This window comes from Pyxicephalus adspersus, chromosome 10 (assembly GCF_032062135.1).
Source record: "Pyxicephalus adspersus chromosome 10, UCB_Pads_2.0, whole genome shotgun sequence".
Taxonomy (NCBI): Eukaryota; Metazoa; Chordata; class Amphibia; order Anura; family Pyxicephalidae; genus Pyxicephalus; species Pyxicephalus adspersus.
Window position 1 is genome coordinate 15620804 of NC_092867.1, and position 19504 is coordinate 15640307.

Consider the following 19504-nt stretch of genomic DNA (forward strand, 5'->3'; position numbering starts at 1 on the left):
CTGCATATTTAAAGTATTACTGTTATCTGAGTAGGCTATCCAAAAGAATCAGGGCAATGGTAATAGCACTGCAAGAACAGGTACAGTAAAAGTTTAATTTCATGAAATATAAAATGATTTTACATTGTAACCATTGTAAACATCATGGAGGTTTCCCATGGGATCGAGTTTTTGGGTTGTCTAAAGGCTTTAAAATATTTGTTCCTCCTTCTCCCGATTGCTCAGAAGAGCATATCATTCCACATCCTATTCTTTACAAGTACCTTGTATTATTTCTAGTACACATAATGGATATTGAAAAGACTCAAGCTAAACAATGATGTTTTTATGTTCAGGCCATGTACTACTGTCATCCAATTATCATTCTATTCTCTAGTAATGATGAGTTGTACAAGTCAACAACATTTAACTCGTATCTCAAGGTGCTACAGGTCATTTTAATGAACTGAAAAGTCTTACCCAACCTCGGAGTAACTCAAATGACATTATTCCTAATGACCACCAGTCCACCTCAAAGGAGTAGCCAGTTCCTCCATTAACAAAGGACTGAAATATTTCTGGAGCTGCAATTAAAATACAAAAAGCTCAGTTACATACAACACATAATGAATAGGAAAATGTAACAAAGACAATGCACAACATAATACAAGATACAAGATTCACAATTACTATGTTAGACGTGTTACTAAAATTCTGCTAAAATGTTTTAATTGCTGCACCTTGACATCACCCTTAAACAAAACCTTTCCTAGGAAAAGGTGAGCTACTATTGCAAGCTCTTTTAACTGGTCCAATAGGGATATCAGTCTTTGAGTTTCTGCATATGCTCGTTTACATTACTGACCCATTGGGCCAGAACCTGGAATGGATCTGGTCCAGGATTAGAAACATTTGCTAACAATAGCAAATCTTTTTTAAGAAATCCATTTCATGTTTTGCTGGATCACCCAGCTTCACCGAAGAAACCAGGCCCATTGGATCAATGTATTGACTAGAGACTATTGGAATGATTTAGGCAATAGAAGACCCGATGTGTTTTCAATGGAAGGGTTCCAATCCACTAAATTATTCCCAATGCCACCCAGTTGGATTTGGTACTCCCATAGATTTGTATGATGTGAATGCATAATCCTTTTATTACAAACAAAAGATCATTGCCAGAAGCCCTAAAGTCAGCATTTGACTTCCAATAAAAATTAAATTCATGCAACAAGCATTTAGATGCAACATGATCTCAATAGGGAAATACTGGTTACAAAGGGACCAAAAAAAGACGCCTCTCTATATATTCTCATATAAGTAATAAAATTGGTATTTAGTTTCAGAAGCACTATAACTGGTCATCTGTAAAATTCTGAGCATGCAAAAAATTCATCAGCCCATACTAAATTACAATGCTTTGTATTCAAATAAAAGGATACTAGTGTATTCTGAACAAATTGTCTCTTGAGTTACAATAAGATGATCATTGATATTTCAGTGAGCACTATGCGAGCCAACAATGTTTCATTAGGCTAACAATTGATTAAGGTCAGTGACATTCATACAAAATTTCATAATGGAATATCTGCTCATTGTGTCTGTAAACTTAAGTACTGGCCTCTGTTATGTAAGAGCTGTAGAAAGATGAAATATGAGCATTTTATGTATTTCATTATAATATTCATCAATCATTAAAAAATTGTAAAAATAAAAAAGATATACATGGTTCACATTTTGTTTTTTATGTAAATGATTAAAGTCTATTGATCTCTATTAAAGATTGATCTCAGCTGCAATTATAGAAAATACCATTGAACTGTCAAAAATCCAGCAAGCTGACAATGCTCTATTCTGCTTCAATGGAATTCCAACCAGTGTTGTCAGCTCTGTATGAATTCTTCCCTGCTGGACCACAACACCTTCCCCTATGTCACAGCTGTTCAAATCCAGTCCTCAAGGGCCACATACAAGGCAGGATTTTCACATAAATAAAGTCACTTTCTGACTTTACTTTGCAACAAAATGCATTAAAGGATCAGGCCATTAGAACGCAACCTACCAGAAAAACTAGGGGCAAATCATAAAAAATTAAAAAGAAATTACAAGAAGGGTAGTGACAACAGAGCTCTCCAATAACATTAGCTCTTTTCTTTAAAGTGAAGCTACAAACTTTGCAATATTAATATGAAAAAGAATGTATTTTTGTAGCATGTACTAAAATTCTCCTGTTCAATGCTTTTTGCTTGGTGGTCTTCCATTTATGGGTCCCACAGTAGAAGAAAAGGTAGTGCATAGTGCCATGTTAATAAAAAGCATTGGAGTACATGAAAGGAATATTGAGCCGGATAGCTCAACATAGTGATAGAAAACATAATTAAATATTGCACTGAATTCCATGTTAATGCTCGTCATTTGGTAATACTCAAGACTCCATAACTGATAATCAGATGCCCTTAACTTAAGGTTAAAATTTGAACTATTTCACATAGAAATTCATTCAACAAAAGTGTTTGTATATTCATTTATGTGAATTAAGCAACATTGTGCACCAGGTCTTAATATTAATAGGTCTTAATAACCAGGAGCTATAATAATCATTGAAAGCAGTGTGAATGAGGCCATTCTAGTGTTCTAGAGTTGAATGTGAATTTTCTCTGAATTTGAGAAATTATTCTGTGAAGGCAAACCACATGAAAGTTTATAAAAGACAAATATTTCAATTAAGTGATTCCTTTGTTGTTTCCTCCTGGGAACCTTGGACTTAAAAGAATGTTAACCCAATTTCAACTAATGTGTACCGAAATTCAATAAAAATTGTCAAACCATAATGTATGTTCACCCAACTCTAAAGAATGCTTACCATAGCATTCAACCAATCTGTATAATAGTTAATTTCTTTAAAAGTACATTTGATTTGAAATTTTAGATTGGTATGTTTGCCAGTGTAATAATTTCTTATGTTGGAACAACTGAACAGGGGATTGGAAATATATACCCTTGAATATAGTAAAAAGTTGCAAATGGTACGGAGAAAGTGGGAATAGGGTATATAAATGGTTTGGCACTTTAAAAGAAGTGTATGCTTTGCCTGACATAAAATTTTCTTATAAAGTAACCACTATTTTTGTAATTTTGTTCTGTTAACAGGCGACCGTGCAAGGGCTGGACACATATGGCCAACAAAAGTACATAAGCTGCCCTTTCTTACCCATGTACGGTTTGGTTCCAGCTAGTGCGGTAGCTCTTTCACCATCTTTGATTATTGTTGCCACATTGAAGTCTGTTAGATGAGCATGACCTGAGGAATGGGACAGAACAAGTTCTCAGAAAAGAAAAGATGTACACGTTCATCATATAAAAATCTGTTTAGCTATTCAAAACCCAGCCACATCAACTGAAAGGTATTGGATTTAAAATAGTGACCTGTTTAAGTGGCTGAGATATTCAGAACAAGGACAACTTAGTATTTACAGTATTTATTTATAAAAGCAAAAAAATAAAAAAAAGGGTTAAGTGCAAGACCTACGGGGGGATGTAGGGAGCCCACCTATAACCCAAATAGAAGAAAAGACATGATTGCCACCAGGGGGGAAGGATAGTGATTTTGCTCATAAGGGGGCCTTTAGCTCCATAAAAATAAATGAGCATTTAATCCTTGTAGCATTGGATAACTTTAAATCCTGGAGTACAGCTTTAAGAGTTACCCAGCCAAGGTAAATTTACCAAAAAGTAAAGAAAAACTGGTTTTGGATGCACCTCTCCTGATGTATCAGAAACCTAGTTATATCTGCCTCATAGTATGGTTGGTTATGAATATCATTGCCTGGTCCCAGACTCACGGATAGATGAGGTTCAATACCTCAGTGAGACCAATGGCAAAAACATATATTGACTGTGACCTAGAAAAACCTTTTTATGTAATGTAGAACTATTTAGAGATTTGCTTTGATGTTATTTGTGAATCACTTACATCTATTGGTGGAGTATGAAAAAACCAAATCATTAACGCAAACACTGTTAAATCACACAATAACTAGACACCTTCAGGTGTCACTAGAAAGTGAGTAAATCAAGGCACGTGGCTTGCTGTGCTCACCTTGTTCATCAAGGAGAATGTTGTCTGGTTTTACATCTCTGTAACAGATTAAAAGTTAGGTTTAATGTTTAGCATCATTCGTTCATTGTAAACTTTGTAGATGAAGATTAGATCAGCTCCCAGAATTTTTGGCCACATAATAGCCTTTAAAAATAACTTTCCATATAACAGACATGGGCTTCCAATATTCTATTGCCTTATTTCCCCATAATTATATGAAGAAGAAGCAGTAAATACATTCTCCAGGTTATCTTTAACTATTTCCAAACAATGTAAAAAAATCCATACAATTTAGACATTAGTGGGCCCATCTCCTGATTTTTAAACTGTAACCTGAATTAAGCATTGGGCAGCATTACCGGTCCATTTATGGTGGCCTTAATATAGAAAGAGGAGATGTTTTTTTCTCCGTAGGTGCTTTCCCAAAAAGGATGAAATATTCTACATATAGTTTAATTCACAAAATCGAGCCAATGGAATACAGACACACAGAACGTGCCTATGGCCAATTGGCCTGAGGCCTAAGAGAAAACCGTTGGATGATAAAATAAGTCTAGAAACAAGCCATGCTGGAACTCTGGTTCCATGGCATAGTATGTATGTCACATTAAAAAGTTTTGCACAATAATAATAAATTAGAAACACAACGCTAGGCGTGATAAACTCCATAAAACCACCCTGGGCTGTTGAAATCCAATTTCTGATAAGGTATCTTGACAAGTGCCAGGCTTTGCAACGGCATAATATTATAAAAGCCTAGAATATACATCTTACATTACCGATGGATTATATGTTGACTTCTTAAGTAGTCTAAAGCTAGAGCCATTTCACATATGTACAGCTTAACAGTCTCCTCTGTAAATTGTACATTTTGCTGTAGGTGATATCGAAGATCTCCACCCAAGAGTAAGTCTACAACCATAAACATGTCTTCTTCATCCTGAAAAGAATACCTGGAAAACAGGAATATTGCATTAGTGACTTTTTGTCATTAATAGGGAGAATTGATTTGTAATTCTTGTTAGAGAAGAATCTTTGCATTTCCAAGAAACTGCTAAAAAGGTTTATTTCAGCATTAAAAAAAAATTTGTTTTGGTCAACTATCCTATGCTTATTGTAACATTAGCATGTTTGCTGCATGCATATTGTATAGACTGCCCACACGTAGATCATATTTTGGCAGAATAGCAATGTTTTATGTAATGTCAAGTCTGTGCTGTCTGTTTAAGCCGCTACTATTCCCAAATTATGAGTGGTCTCTAATAACCCTGCCTTCTACCCTCTGCTGCAATGACAAGTATACTTTGATTCCATGAGAAATAAATACAAAGGGAGAAACTGGGGTTTCAGTTCAGCAGTTTAAAATATATTAAATGTCAACGTTTGAAAATACATGTAATGGACTCTGGCTGCATTAACCCCTAATACTGATTTGGACCCATTCCATGCAGGATCACAAATCTACAACACTTTATACTCTCCTTTGCTAAGGGTTTTCTTTGCAGTACCAGGACAATTGCTTAAACTTTTTGTGGAGTTCCCTTCATGTTGCACGAGTGTTCCCCTAACCTATATGCTCCAATGTTCTCAACTCACCCCTGAAGAAGCCCTTTTGGCGAAACGCGTCTGACCATGGGACATTATCAAATGAAGACAGGGAACTCCTTTTATAGTTAATGGTCTCAGACCTAATGATGTTTGAATGAATTTCACCAACTCTAATCTATGTATATGTTTAGATGACTAAATTGGTCCAATACATGTATTTGTAACCTCTGACATTTAATATATTTGGATTGCCAAACTGAAACCCTAGTTTCCCATTTCTTTTTCTTCATTTTTCACTATTTAAACAACACTGTGGGTCAGCTAAAAGCTCTAGGAGGTTGGATAGTTTTTTGTCTGCTTTTCTATTATTGATAATACTTTGATACAATGCTCAAAAGTGAAGTGTAAGTATATATGTAAGAAAAAACAATGATACTTCGGCTAACAAGTGGCCCCGCTAACTAATTTTTCAAGTAATGATTTTTTTTTACTGTTAAAGAGACTTGGCTAACGAATATGGACCCGGCTAACAAATGTTAAAAAAAAAAAACAGTAACAGGGCTTCCCTGCTACCTCGTATGCAGGACGGAGGCTGGAGGGGGGAAGGAGCAGTTTGCAAGACTTGCAGAAGAAATCTTTTGTTAAACACAGCTGAGGTTGTGGGTGATCTTAGGGGGGTGAGCTCTTTTTGCAACCTCTTGTAACTTTAATGAGGAAGACAAACTCTGCAGTTCGTTCTGCAAATCAAAGCACAGCTTGCTCTAGAAGTTAATAAATGTCCAGGCTCCATAAAGATTTTTTTTTGCTTAGTTTTTTTTTGCTTTGTTTGTGATTAACTCACAGTGAGGATTTTATACAGTAATTGACACCACGCTGCCTAATATAATGTTGAGCTGTTCATCTCAGCCTTTGGTGAGTTTATGGCCTTTTATATTGTGCTTTTTACTATTTTTATACTACTTCTCTTTAAATTCTGGGCAGCATCCAGAACAAATTAAACGATTTTCTACAGAAACCTATGTGAAACCATGTTTCAGCTATCAAAGATTTCGACTAACAAATGTGATTCCGAAACAAATTATCTTTGTTAGCCAAGGTATCACTGTACATGATAGCTGGTTCCACGCATCATCCTTAGAAAAGGATTCTGCAGAAATTAAGCAGAGGGTATCATGGGACAGAACACTTTTATGTAAAACCTGCTGGTTATAATGGATAACATTCACTTGGTAAATCTTGCAAACTTTTGTACATTAATGCATGAAAATAGATGATCACAGATTGATTTTACTTTTTTGCTTGAGTTGTTCTTTAAGCACTTAATAAAATAAAATAAAGCAGCACACACAGCACTCATCTCCATCCAAGGCAGCAATAAAAAAGCTTTTATTTACACACATAAATGTGCATATCTGTCGTCATTTTCAAAGTTTTTTTTGCATGGGTTTAGAGACTCGCAAACCGCCACAATGTCATAAAGCAATGTCATAAAATTTAATAACGGAACATAAAACAGAATCGATCAATGACATGCCATTTATGTGAATAGGATTCATTTTTCTTTTACATTTAAAATGTGCGTTCCAGAGCTTTAAATAAGACACACAAAACAGTATGCTGGCCCAATAGGTTTAATACTTTCTGGTTCACTAATACCAAAGAACATTGCAGTTTGGGCTTTTCAATATCACATTATGTACAATAGTTCAAGTACAATACAAGAACTTAAAGGGATGAATTCTCAAAACCGTAAGTGAAATATAATTGCTTATCCAATTAACAGAAGCAGCATTTGTTATATTATAGGAGTCAATTGTCACCAAACTCACACCGGATCAGTTGTACCAGGAGCAAATAAATGGCTATTCTCTAAATTATTCTTACTAAAGTATTTTAGACTGTTCAGATGGTAAAGTGAATTATCCCCTTGATATGAATATTTCCCTTAGTTTAGAAAAAGATATTAAACTCTGATGGCTTCTGCCATCCAATCAATTTGATTTCTTTGCAAGTGATTGGACATTCTTAGCCCCCCATGTTCACTAAGCTAAGTGAATATTTCTATGCAAGGTAAATGAACAGCCTAAACTCCAATAGTAAATCATCTCCATAGTTTCTCTCCAAACACCCACTGTGGTTTCTAATTTCAATAGGAGGCTTTCGCTCCACATTGCTTCGATAATCTGGCGTCCTATATGGCCTTAGTACAATTCAAAAGTTTGCACAATACAATGAGAAAGTAATCTACCATAAGCAAAGCAAGGCTTAGAGATATACTGTAGATCGCTTGGTCTATACTCTCTCTCTGCCTTGCTTCATTCATTCGGAGGTTTATGGCTTCAGCGTTGTATTGTGCAAACTTTTCGATACATTTCCAGAAGCAGTTTCCGAAAAATCAACATTTCTCTTAGTACATATTTAAGGGATGTTTTCCAATTGACTTTATATTGATATTATATTGATTGAAACCATGATATGACCTTTCTTGGTCTTCTAAGTTAAACCAAAAAGTCACACTTCAATAAGAATATATTCGCGCTGCCTGATTTATTTCCTGCAGATAGGAACGTTTGAGACAAAATGGGACCCGGGGAAAATATGAAATGGGGGCATCAGTGCACAAGATTCCAGCTCTCTACTTTTCTGGCATTCGTTCTGGAGAAGATTGGGCCCCTGGACATTTTCCTAATACTAAAGCTGGATCTGACTGCAGATATCCATCCCTTATAATATAAAAAATAATCAAAATAATGAACGAAAAAACATTTGAAAAAATAAGGACATCCATAGGAACTTATATCATCGCCAGCTGCACAAACTAAATTCTGGGGTATAAAAGAGAGGCAATCATCGCTAGATAGGCAGGCTGCGTACCCAAACTCAAAATTTAGAACTGAGTGAGAACAAATGTCCTTTTTCCCAGTTACCTAGTGAACAATATGAGCTAGAAGTGATGCCAAAATACTGCTCATGTTTAAAATTCTGCTTTGACAGCATGAAGTCCGAAGTTTAAAGAAAATCACTTACCAAAGATTAACTAAAAAGACATGTTCAATTTCCTGCATTATCTCCAGCTCCCGGAACACATTCCTTACTTCATCCCGCTCAATGCACTGCTGTTTATTCATGTACTTCATGGCATACATTGTCTCCGTGTCTTTCTTCTGAACAATGCAAACCTGCAATGATATAATCAAGAAAGGAAATAGATTACTAACCGAACAAATAATATTTCTTAGACTTAAAGAAAAGTGGCAACAATATTATGAAATATTGTACATCAGAATCTTTCAGAAGATCCTGCTAGATATGCTAAAATACACTGATATAATTTCTTATAACAGGCAATTGGGAAAAAAAGTCTGTATAGACATTGGCACAAACCCCCTAGCTCTGGGCACAAACCATAAGATTGGTCACATATAGGATTGAATAGGTTTTAAAAAGTTGTGTAAGCACCAATCACAGTGTTGTAGGTGGAGTTGAAGCTCCTTCCATACCCTGGCATTTGGGAGGGAAAATGATGTTCCAAGATGGGTTTTTGGAACAACAGAAGTACAGAACAGTCAAATACCTTAATAATGTGCCTTTTGTGCAGCCTTGTATACAAAGTCAAACTTTTTTTAGGATTTGAAAGAAAGTGGAAGAATAAAATCTCTATCCGGTTACTATTGCTATCTGTGCCTTCATTGGGGAGATTCGGCCTCACCATTTGGTCCTGTTGGTGATCAATGTCTCCAGTACAGAAAGAAGGAAAATCCAAAATGTTGAATTTGTAACATACACAGCAGGTAAATGTAAATCTGCGAATAAGGAATCTCATTCAAATTACAAGGGTCATGGTGGGGATATTACCCTTGCTTTGCAGAGATTACCTATTAATTCCTGTTATACGTCTAGGACAGAACACAAAGGGAAATCTCCCATATGAGAAAACAACTGCATACAATTACCTGCTAGGGGTAGGTATGGTTACCTGATATGTAACCATTCCATAACTAAATTTTTCAGCTTTAGCTACACCTTATCAGCACTGCGTATAATGTTGGTGCTATATAAATCCTGTTTAATATTATTAATAATAATATTAATAATAATAATAAGAAGAAAACAGCCCACAATAGTGGTCTAGTACAAAACAATTCCTTTTGTGCAATTGACCATTAGAACTTTTTTAGGTGTCAATCCTTTAGCATTAGGGCTTTTTCCAAAACAAGTAGTAATGTAAATCATTTTGCTGTGCATTGGGCTAAATAATAAAAAGATAAATGCAGACAAAGGTAACATCATTTGAGTGATCTTTTGAATGTTGCCATTTTTTGCACAGTTTTAAGCATGCAAATCATGGCATAATAGGCAAAACTTTCCAGGTGCCTGGGTGTCTTAAAAACACACGAGCTTACTCGTACAGACAACATTACTAAATTCTAAATTTCTGAATTCCAGCTTTTCATTGTATTGCAAAAAAGAAATTCTCACAGTGTGCATTGGTTGCTGCAAAAAGTCCCTTAATTCCTGGCTGGGGAACATTCAGCATTGATAGTCCTTTCTTTTTCTGCATGACTGTCCTTAGTCTACTTCTTTTACTGGATATTTGTTCTTTTGATCATAGGCACTAAGCATTGCATGTCAGCATTGCATAGGGCAGCCCACGCCTGGGAATGCCCATTCCTCCATACTTCCAATACATTCTTGATAGGAGTACTGGGGCATGGTGCTGGTGTGTCTTCACCAACCTATGCACAGCATTCTACCAGCTCTTCCCAGCACCAGAAGAACAGAGAATAAAATATGGTATGTAGTAAAACCAGAAACGTTCCATTTTAAATTTGTATTGGCATGTTTATGAAAAGGAAAGAACAGAATCAGGGAAGGCAAAATATAAACAGATTGAGCCTAGCATAAAACATGAAGCACTTTGTAATATTGCCATCCCCCGAAATAATGTATAATAAAGTTGCTTTTCTGTTGTATTCTTTTTTTAACTACTAGTTTTTTGCTACAGACACATAAAGACACAATTAAAAAAGAGCCCTTCATATAAATGACTAGTACTCGGACAGTGCCAACATCCATCACATGAGCTGCTCATGAAGAATGCACTTCCAGAAATATCATTCCTCCAGACTGCTGTGCCAAAAACAATGGAGTTGCCGCATAGAAAAATAGATTTATTATTACACACTGACAGATACTTAATATGAGTTTTACACTGCAAGCCAGCGATAAAACATTCTGTCAGTAAATTAATTGGAAAGGAGAAAAGATGCAAGGTACACTGGCTTCCATTGCACCTGCATATGCACACATGGGTTGAGAAAGGGGAACTTTAGCCTAAAGCTGTTAGTATTGAGTAACCTGGGTGACTTATGATGATGAGCTATAATTACTCATTACACATTTAATTACCAATAATGTGAACTTGAATAAAAAATAATAATATGGACCAAGCACCAGTGCACATGATGATCCCCTAGAAGAAAGGCTATGCTCCTGGCGCGCCAGTATTGGTGCATGCCATTCTACCTCTATTAGGAATAAGAAATACTTTATACATTCAAAAAAAATGTGGTGCAGAATCACCGTTATCTTAAATGAAAAAATTGAGGAGAATTCTCTAATTGCTTTCATATTCATTTTAATTTCCCACATTATTTTGATATTTTGTCAGTAATAAATAATAATGTTTATACCATTATTTTCAGAAAAACTACATTGATTTTTGACAGGTGATCTAACCCCCATTGGCAAAAAGAGCCACTAACTGTACCTGGGGCCACCCATCTATAGCTAGATATCAGCAAAATTATGTTCTATAGAAAGTGTGCTTCAGTATATTGTGACTGGGATATTGGGTTGGGCAAGGGAAAAAGAGTTAACCGAAAATGAAGCATTCTAAAAGTCATTATTGCTTAGATTTCATTAGTGACTGTGGAATAGTGTTCATTTTTTAGTAACTGATTCTTCTACAAGTATTTGGTTTGATCGAAAATGAAATTGAATGCTAAAAACAACACAAGTGTAAGCCCAGGGGTTTGTACAATTACTATTTTCCTTAAACCTAAAAGAAGAATCAGTGTGCTTGCAATACAGTGCTTAGGAAAAGCTGCACCATTCTCCATAGCAAGATCAAGGGCTGGGATAAATTAAAGTTGTTGGATATCTGGCCATAAAGGTTTGCTTTAGAGGAATTCACTAGGAACTAGTGCCAAAGGAGGAAGGTAATAGGGGAAAGATAGATGTAGAGGTGATATACGGCCCGATTTAAACTTAAATTTAACTGGAAAGCTTTCCAAGACTGGAGGTGATAGACAATCATGGGAGAATCTTGATTATGGATTTCATAAAAAAACATCTGGTATTAGTTTGGCAAGTTATGCAAATGTTTTCAGTCCTGAACCATATACATTTTAGGTTTACTAAGTCCCCCAGGTTCTCTTGGAATAGTATATCTTCACCAGTCTTGTGAAAGTTTTAATAAATCGAGCCCTAGCAGTATACAGCTGGAAAGGCTTTGTTTGGCAAGGTAATATTATACACTTGACTTTTAGTGACGTTCCCCCTCAATCCTTCCCATACCTTACGCCCTGTTCTGGAGAACTTGCAGTCCTGCCTGTTGCTCTACAGCAGTGGTCCCCAACCTTTTGGAGCTCACAGACCACTAAATGCACAGACTCTTGACCAAATGTCCATCTTGAAGCCTTGTGCCACTCAAAGGAGAATAAAGTTCCCCCAGAGTGACGTCATGATGCCAGAACCCGCCTGCTCAGACCTGCGATGGGAGAGTGGGCAGGTTGTGTCTCTTGACACCGCCCTGAGCCTGCGACCCGTAAGGATGACATGGTCTGCGGCTCTGGCCAGTGTGCCCCTCAGCAGGGTGCTTCTCCTGGCCCCGCTGGAGGGTGCACCGGCCAGAGCGGTGGCCCACCTGTCAGACGGGGACCCCTGCTCTACAGCCTGTACACAAAACTCCCAACTCTTGAGCACCGATGATGGCCAATCCATTCATTCCAATGGGCCATACTCATGGTGGCCTTAAAAATACTATGCTTTCTTCCACACTTTGTCTTGTGATGCAGGGGCTTTTAATTCCAGTATATCAGAGTGAAGATATACAACCTGTAATTACAGAGTACCATCACACACCAGGGAGCGTACTTTTTTTACAGGTGGAAATTCAGATAATAGGTCCATGTTTCAAGGTATTACACAGGCACAATTAACATTTCCAGACATTTTCTAATACCAAATCTTTACTCTTTGTGTTCAAGTCCACTTTAAAATAGGAAATGAGATTTAGCAGTGTTAAAAGAGCCTCTTGCATAAGAAAACTGCAAAGCTAACAGAAAAGGAAATATGTTAATTGCATTCCTCTTGACAAAATCTGGCAAGTCAGAGGAACAGAAGGAGCAGATCAGTTGGTTACTGCGTGATAAAGAGCCCACATGCGAGGGTTGGATATAGTGGGAAACGTGGGTTATGTCAGCAAGTCTACTCTGCAAGCAACATTTATATCCCTGGAGTGCTGATCTGGTGCTGAACACTATCACATGGGCTGCAATACTTGCAAAACAAAGAATGAAAACCTATTGTGTTTTATATGTGTGTTGTTATTGTACTGATAAATACTGGAGAAGAATCACAAACTTTTTAATACTGGCAGCCAATTTAGAAATGAAAGGCATGAAATTAACTAAGCCGTCAGCTGGTTTTGGAAGAGAGAAAAGCCTCCGCAAGGGACCACTACAATTGAGAGATTAGGAGAAAGAAAGCAAGATGGATTTGTACAGTCTCCAGCTTCATCCAGAACAAATTCTACTCATCCAGACCCACAGGGAAACTTTCAGTAAATAAATTGCTTTCTTCTAAATACAAGGTAACAACTGCTAAAGAAACTTTGCAGTCCACCAATAAATAAAATAGGCATTTATACATATTTATGTGTAACAAAAGGAGCGTCTAGGCACTTGTTTCTCGTTTGTCATAATGTAATGGAAAGGTTTTAGGAGTACCTTTCATCTCCTTTACTTTTTTATGTACTAATTTTGCAAGTTATATTTGTAGATGTTAGGTATTTACCATACTTACACCCCCATCAGTCCCACTTTTTCTTGTGAGCTAAATGAAAAAGTGGCAATTTGATGCCCCCCTGTTTGTGTTAATAATAAAAATGTAGGATACACTAAATATTTTTTTATTTTAATGCAGTAATAGTTACATTAGAGCACCCCTGCCGCCACCCTTTCTCTCAGTCTAAAAGTCATTGGCCCCAGATCCAGCAAGATATTGTTGCCTAGATGGCCTGGCCACTTGTCAAAGATCAAAGGTGTTGGGCTCACACCTGCGCTTTGCAATATATTTTACCTTTATTTATCCAGGTATGATAGCAATAGTCACTAGAACAAACAGAGAAATGAATCCTCCCAACATGTACACAGCAGTAACAAAAAAACCCCACCAGATGTTCTAACACCCATTCTATACAAAACTATATTCAAAATTAAAGGGTATATAAAAACCCCAATGCCGTGCCCTTAAGCAGGCACAAGGACATACATTTGTGAAACTTTGCAAGCCGGTTTGTGCTGCAGTCTGCCATCATCACATGTCAGATTGGGCTATTGCATACAGAATACTCTTCCGGTCTCATCACCATTTACTTCCTTACAAGCATTTTCTTTTACCATTGTTTCCTTACCTAGCCTTTTGCCCCCCTCCCTAACCATATATCCCCATGGGTTATGGTAAAATCCCTTGTTGATCTGTTACCTGTCCATATTGTATTTTAGCCTGTGATTGTCTTTTTCCTCTTTGTATTTTCAAATAACCAATAAAGACTACTGAAAGTTAATAATACACATCTGAGTAATATTTGTGTTGGCTTTAAAAGCACACATGTAAAGGTCCAGGTGTTTGTGGGCACTCTCCATGAACTGCAGACATCAAAGCTCCAAGATGAGCTAGTAATACAACCTCAACATTTTAATTAGATTCAACATTAACAATTACAACATTTGAAACACCCAACTTATTTTAGATAAAAAAATATATAAAATCATTTGTTTCTATTGTGTACAGTTTATGCTGAATTTGCATGGATCCAAATATGAATATTCTGTATGGTTGATGAGATCTGCCAATGGTGGTACATTGCCAGCCGCATAATCATGAGGGGGCTTTCACTTACCTCCACCAACAATGGCTAGACGAGGCTGCCAAATGGGTTTTAAGTAATATGCATAAAAGATCTGCTAAAAATTATGGTATTTAAACATGAAACTTAATATAACCATAATACAATTTTGGATAAAATAAACTATTTTCTGAAGCAAAACCAATTCCTATTCTCACCCATTCGCTTTATAGGGTACTGCTTGGAGGATCACCCCAAACCCAAAACAGTGGAAAACCAATGTAGTGCAATGCAACTCAACAACCACAACTAAAACACGTCAACTCAACTGAGCCTTTGTGTTCTATTCACATTGTCAGGCCTAGTCTGCTGCTGCTCTCTCCTATGAAGGCCTGCACGGGGTGGTGTGGGTCTCCTTCTTTCACCTAACTGTACATACAGTGTCCTTCCTACCCCACCCTCTCTGATTTTCACCTCTTTTGAAGTCCACTCTGTCCATCTCTTTAGCCCCTTACCCCTCATTGTTGCTGTTGTCTACCGCCCCCCTGGCCCAGTATTACAATTTTTGGATAACTGTGCCTCCTGGCTCCCACACATTCTTTCTCATGACTGGCCCACCCTCATCCTTAGTGACTTTAATGTTGCAATAGTAATGATGCAACCCAACCTTCCCTCCTCAGCCAAACTGCTCTCTATTACTTCCTCATTTGGACTCACTCAGAACATCAATGGCCCCACACGCATAGCTGGAAACACTTTAGGCCTGGTATTTTCAAAACTCTGCAACCTCACCCTCCTTGACAACTCACCATTTCCCCTTTCTGATCACAACCTTATCACCTTCAACCTATCGAACTCCTGCCCTCCTTAGCCACATCCCAGACCTAGGCAATAGCAGGGAGATACCCTTAACCTTGGCCACAACCTTTTCTCAAACTGCCTTGCGTCCCTAACCCCTGTGCTCTCCAAAATCAACTCCCCAGATAAAGCTGCCACCATGGTAAACCACTCTTTTTCCTTGGCTTTGGATAAAGTTGCTCCTGCCACCTTCCGCTACCCCCGCCCTGCCAACCCCCGACCCTGGCACAACAATCACACCAAACAGCTACAAAAGACTGTTCATGCAGCTGTAAGAGCGTAAGTGGAGAAAATCTTGCCTCAGCGCTGACTTCATGGACTACAAAGCCAAGCTACAAAGCTTTAATACCACAGAGCTCACTGTCACCAAGCAAAATTTTTTCTTCGCAGTCATTTCCTCTCAAGCCTCCAACCCACGCAACCTCTTCTCAACAAATGACTACCTCCTAAACCCCACACCTGCTCCCCCCACAACATTCTTCTCTGCCCAGGTCATTGCCTTCTCTTCTCTCATCATCTCCATCTACTACCTGTCTGCTTGACCCTGATCTACTATCTATCTTCTCTCTGATCTACTCCGTGCCTATTTCTCCACCCTGGCCGCTGCCCTAATCGAACTATTCAACCTCTCCCTTTCTACTGGTAAATACCCCTCAGCTTTCAAACATGCCATAATTCTCCTTTTCCTAAAGAAACCCTCACTGGACCCCTCCCTACCCTCTAACTACTGTCTTATCTCCCTTCTCCCCCAAATGTCTCCAAACTTCTTGAACTCCTTGTCTACAAAAGACTCACCGATTACCTGAGCACCAACTCTCTCCTTGACCCTCCCCAGTCTGGCTTTCGAGCTGCTCATTCCATTCAAACAGCTCTTAATAAAGTGGCCAAAGACCTCATCAGAGCTAAGTCCCAAGGCAACTTTTCCCTCCTCCTTGATCTTTCCTCTGCTTTTGACACTGTTGATCCCCCCCTTCCAATACAAATCATGGGCTCCATTGGTATCAGTGACACTGCTCTCTCTTGGTTTGCTTCCTATCTGTCTGACGGCTGCTTTCAAGTTTCTTTCAATGGTAATTCCTCCTCGCCCACTCTCCTCCCTGTTGGTGTTCCCCAAAAGGTCAGTCCTTGGACCGGTTCTCTTTTCTCTGTACACCTCCTTATTTCTCGGTAGTCTCATATTCTCCTTTGGCTTACAGTACCATCTGTATGCTGATGACACTCAAATCTATCTGTCCACCCCTGACCTGTCTCCCTCAGTCCTGGATAAGGTCTCATGCTGCCTGTCAGCCATCTCATCATGGATGTCTGACCGATTCCTGAAACTCAACCTGGATAAAACAGAACTCATCATCTTCCCCCCCCCCTCAAATTCCAAATCTCCCCCTGACATATATCTAACTGTTAACAACACTGTTGTTTCTCTCTCCCCTCAGGCACGTTGTCTTGGTGTCACCTTTGACTCGGCCCTCTCATTTACCCCCCATATTCAGAACATTTCCAGGTCCTGTCACTTTCATCTACGCAACATCTCCAAAATCCGCCCCTACCTGTCCCCTGAGACCAATAAACGCCTTGTACATGCTCTTATCATCTCTCGTCTGGACTACTGTAATCTTGTCCTCTCTGGTATTCCTCTAACCCAACTCTCTACTCTACAATCTATTATGAATGCTGCAGCTAGACTCATGCATTCTTCCCACCGCTCCTCTTCTGCTGCATCTCATTGCAGATCTCCACACTGGATTCCATTTCACCTTAGAATCAAATGGACCTTTGAATCTGTGCATTGCCTTCAAATCCCTCCACAGTTATTGTCCCACTTACATTTCTGACCTGGTAAAAAAGTACTCCCCAGCCGCTCTTTCCAGTCCTCCAATGACCTACTAATGACTTCCTAACTCATAACCTCATCACACGCACGGATACAAGACTTCTCTAGAGCTGCCCCGACTCTCTGGAATGGTCTTCCTCATCCTATTCGGCTTGCTCCTACTTTCTGCTCATTTAAAAGAGCACCACTACATATCTCCTATCTTATTGTTTGTAAATTCCCCCACCTACTAGATTGTAAGCTCTTCAGGGGAGGGTCTTCTCCTCCGGTATCACTGTCTGTATTAGTCTGTCAGTTTGTTAGTCTGTTAGTTTGCAACCCATATTTAATGTACAGCATTGCGTAATATGTTGGCGCTATATAAATCCTGTTTATTAATCCACCTGGGCAGTTTTAAGATTTTTTTTTTTTATAATGTTTTAATAATTTTTTTTAATGTCTTTTATTAAATTTAATAAATTTTGGACATATTTCAGTGAGTTATGCCTAAGAATTATAGCCTACAATCTAAAATAAATTTCCATGCAAAAAATGTAACACTTTTCGCATGGAAATACGGAAAGAATTAGAATGCTCGGAGTTCGGATGCTGCACGTCCCTCGGCAATTCCTGATGACATAGCTAAGTGTGCCCATCGTCGGGGGTCATGGCGGGAAATTCAAATACTTTGTATTGAATTCAATACAATGTCCTGTATCCAATCCAATACAAAAGAATACAAAATATATTTATGTGGTTTTGTCTATAGGTATGTGAAGTTGGACTCTGTTTTAAAATTTGTTTTAAAATATTTTCTAAAATGTGTTTTAGAAAAACATACTACTATACAGTATACAGAATTATTGCATATTGCAAAAATATTTTTTATTTATTTATGTATTCTTGTTTACGCTGCTTTTTGTGTTTTTTATTAAATTTTATTATTAAAGTTAATTTTTTTTTTACATGATTGTGTGTTTCATTCAGGATTCAGGATATCTACTAGACCCTTGTTTGGACATAAATCGGTAAGTTACAGGTCTACAATATAAAATAAAAAATTTCATGAAAAACAGTGTACTGCTTTTGGTACAGAAATCCAGACATCAGTGAAATGCCCAGGAGGTTATTAATATTAATAATAATAATAGTGGTTGGATAGTACTTGGGAATCAACATAGGTGTTTGAAAGCCTTCCAAGTGCTCCCTTTTTAAGAATTTGTACATTTAGCTGTATTGTTTAATATTCTTAGAACCTGGTTTAGGCTTGTTTTGGAATGAGTATAGATGGATTGTTGCCATTTTCACCCACTTTCCTAAAAGAGAGGAAGTGATGAGATATCTCTCCAACAAGGATAAAGGAAGGAGACACTTTTAGCTCAAGTATGTCGGCAACTGGCACATCCATTTGCTTTAGCTTACAAGTAATGGGAATTTCACTATTACTGAAAAGATACCATACCATATTTTAACACATTTGCCTTTTAATGAAAAGATCACTTATTTTCATTCTCTAACACCAAACATTTATATATATCAAATATGATCACAAATATCTTTACAAAGTTTTACTGTAGTTTTAATGGTGGATCATCTTTTTCCTAATTACTGTAAATGATTTATTCTAAGAAATGTGTCATGACAGCCAGTTACAAAATGAAATATCACTTTTGTTTAACATGCTATCATTCCACTTTTAAAATATAATTATAATAATTTTGCAGTACTGTGATCATTCTCAGAATGTGATATATTTGTGTATATATTTGAAAGTCTGCAATTGTGGTATATTGCTAAAGAAAAATTACCAAAAAATTAAAGAACCAGAAACAATCTCTGCACTATCCAACTTTTGGAGAAAGGTAGGGGGGTCCTTGGCTCTATGTAGGCAAATGGCACACCCTTTCACAACCCTATTTTACCATTAAAAAACAAGGCCTTTTACTTGTTTAGATTATTACCAGCCTTTATTTGTGCTTTAAGCCTTAGTATATTATGGATAGATATTTCTGCATATTGTATAAAGAGCTTCTTTAACAAGTCTCAATTAATTTTACTGTGAGTAAGAAAGCAATGG

At 37.5% G+C, this 19504-nt stretch overlaps 1 protein-coding gene across 1 annotated transcript in view; it reads right to left on the minus strand.

The window, feature by feature from the left end:
* STK32C (serine/threonine kinase 32C) overlaps positions 1–19504 on the minus strand; it is a 150695-nt gene that overhangs the window by 21709 nt on the left and 109482 nt on the right. The window contains exons 3-7 of the mRNA XM_072423250.1: positions 8654–8805; positions 4858–5031; positions 4079–4116; positions 3191–3280; positions 460–563 (exon numbers count right to left, since the gene is read on the minus strand). Of these exons, the coding sequence (XP_072279351.1) occupies positions 460–563; positions 3191–3280; positions 4079–4116; positions 4858–5031; positions 8654–8805 (558 nt within the window). The remainder of the gene's footprint in view (positions 1–459; positions 564–3190; positions 3281–4078; positions 4117–4857; positions 5032–8653; positions 8806–19504) is intronic.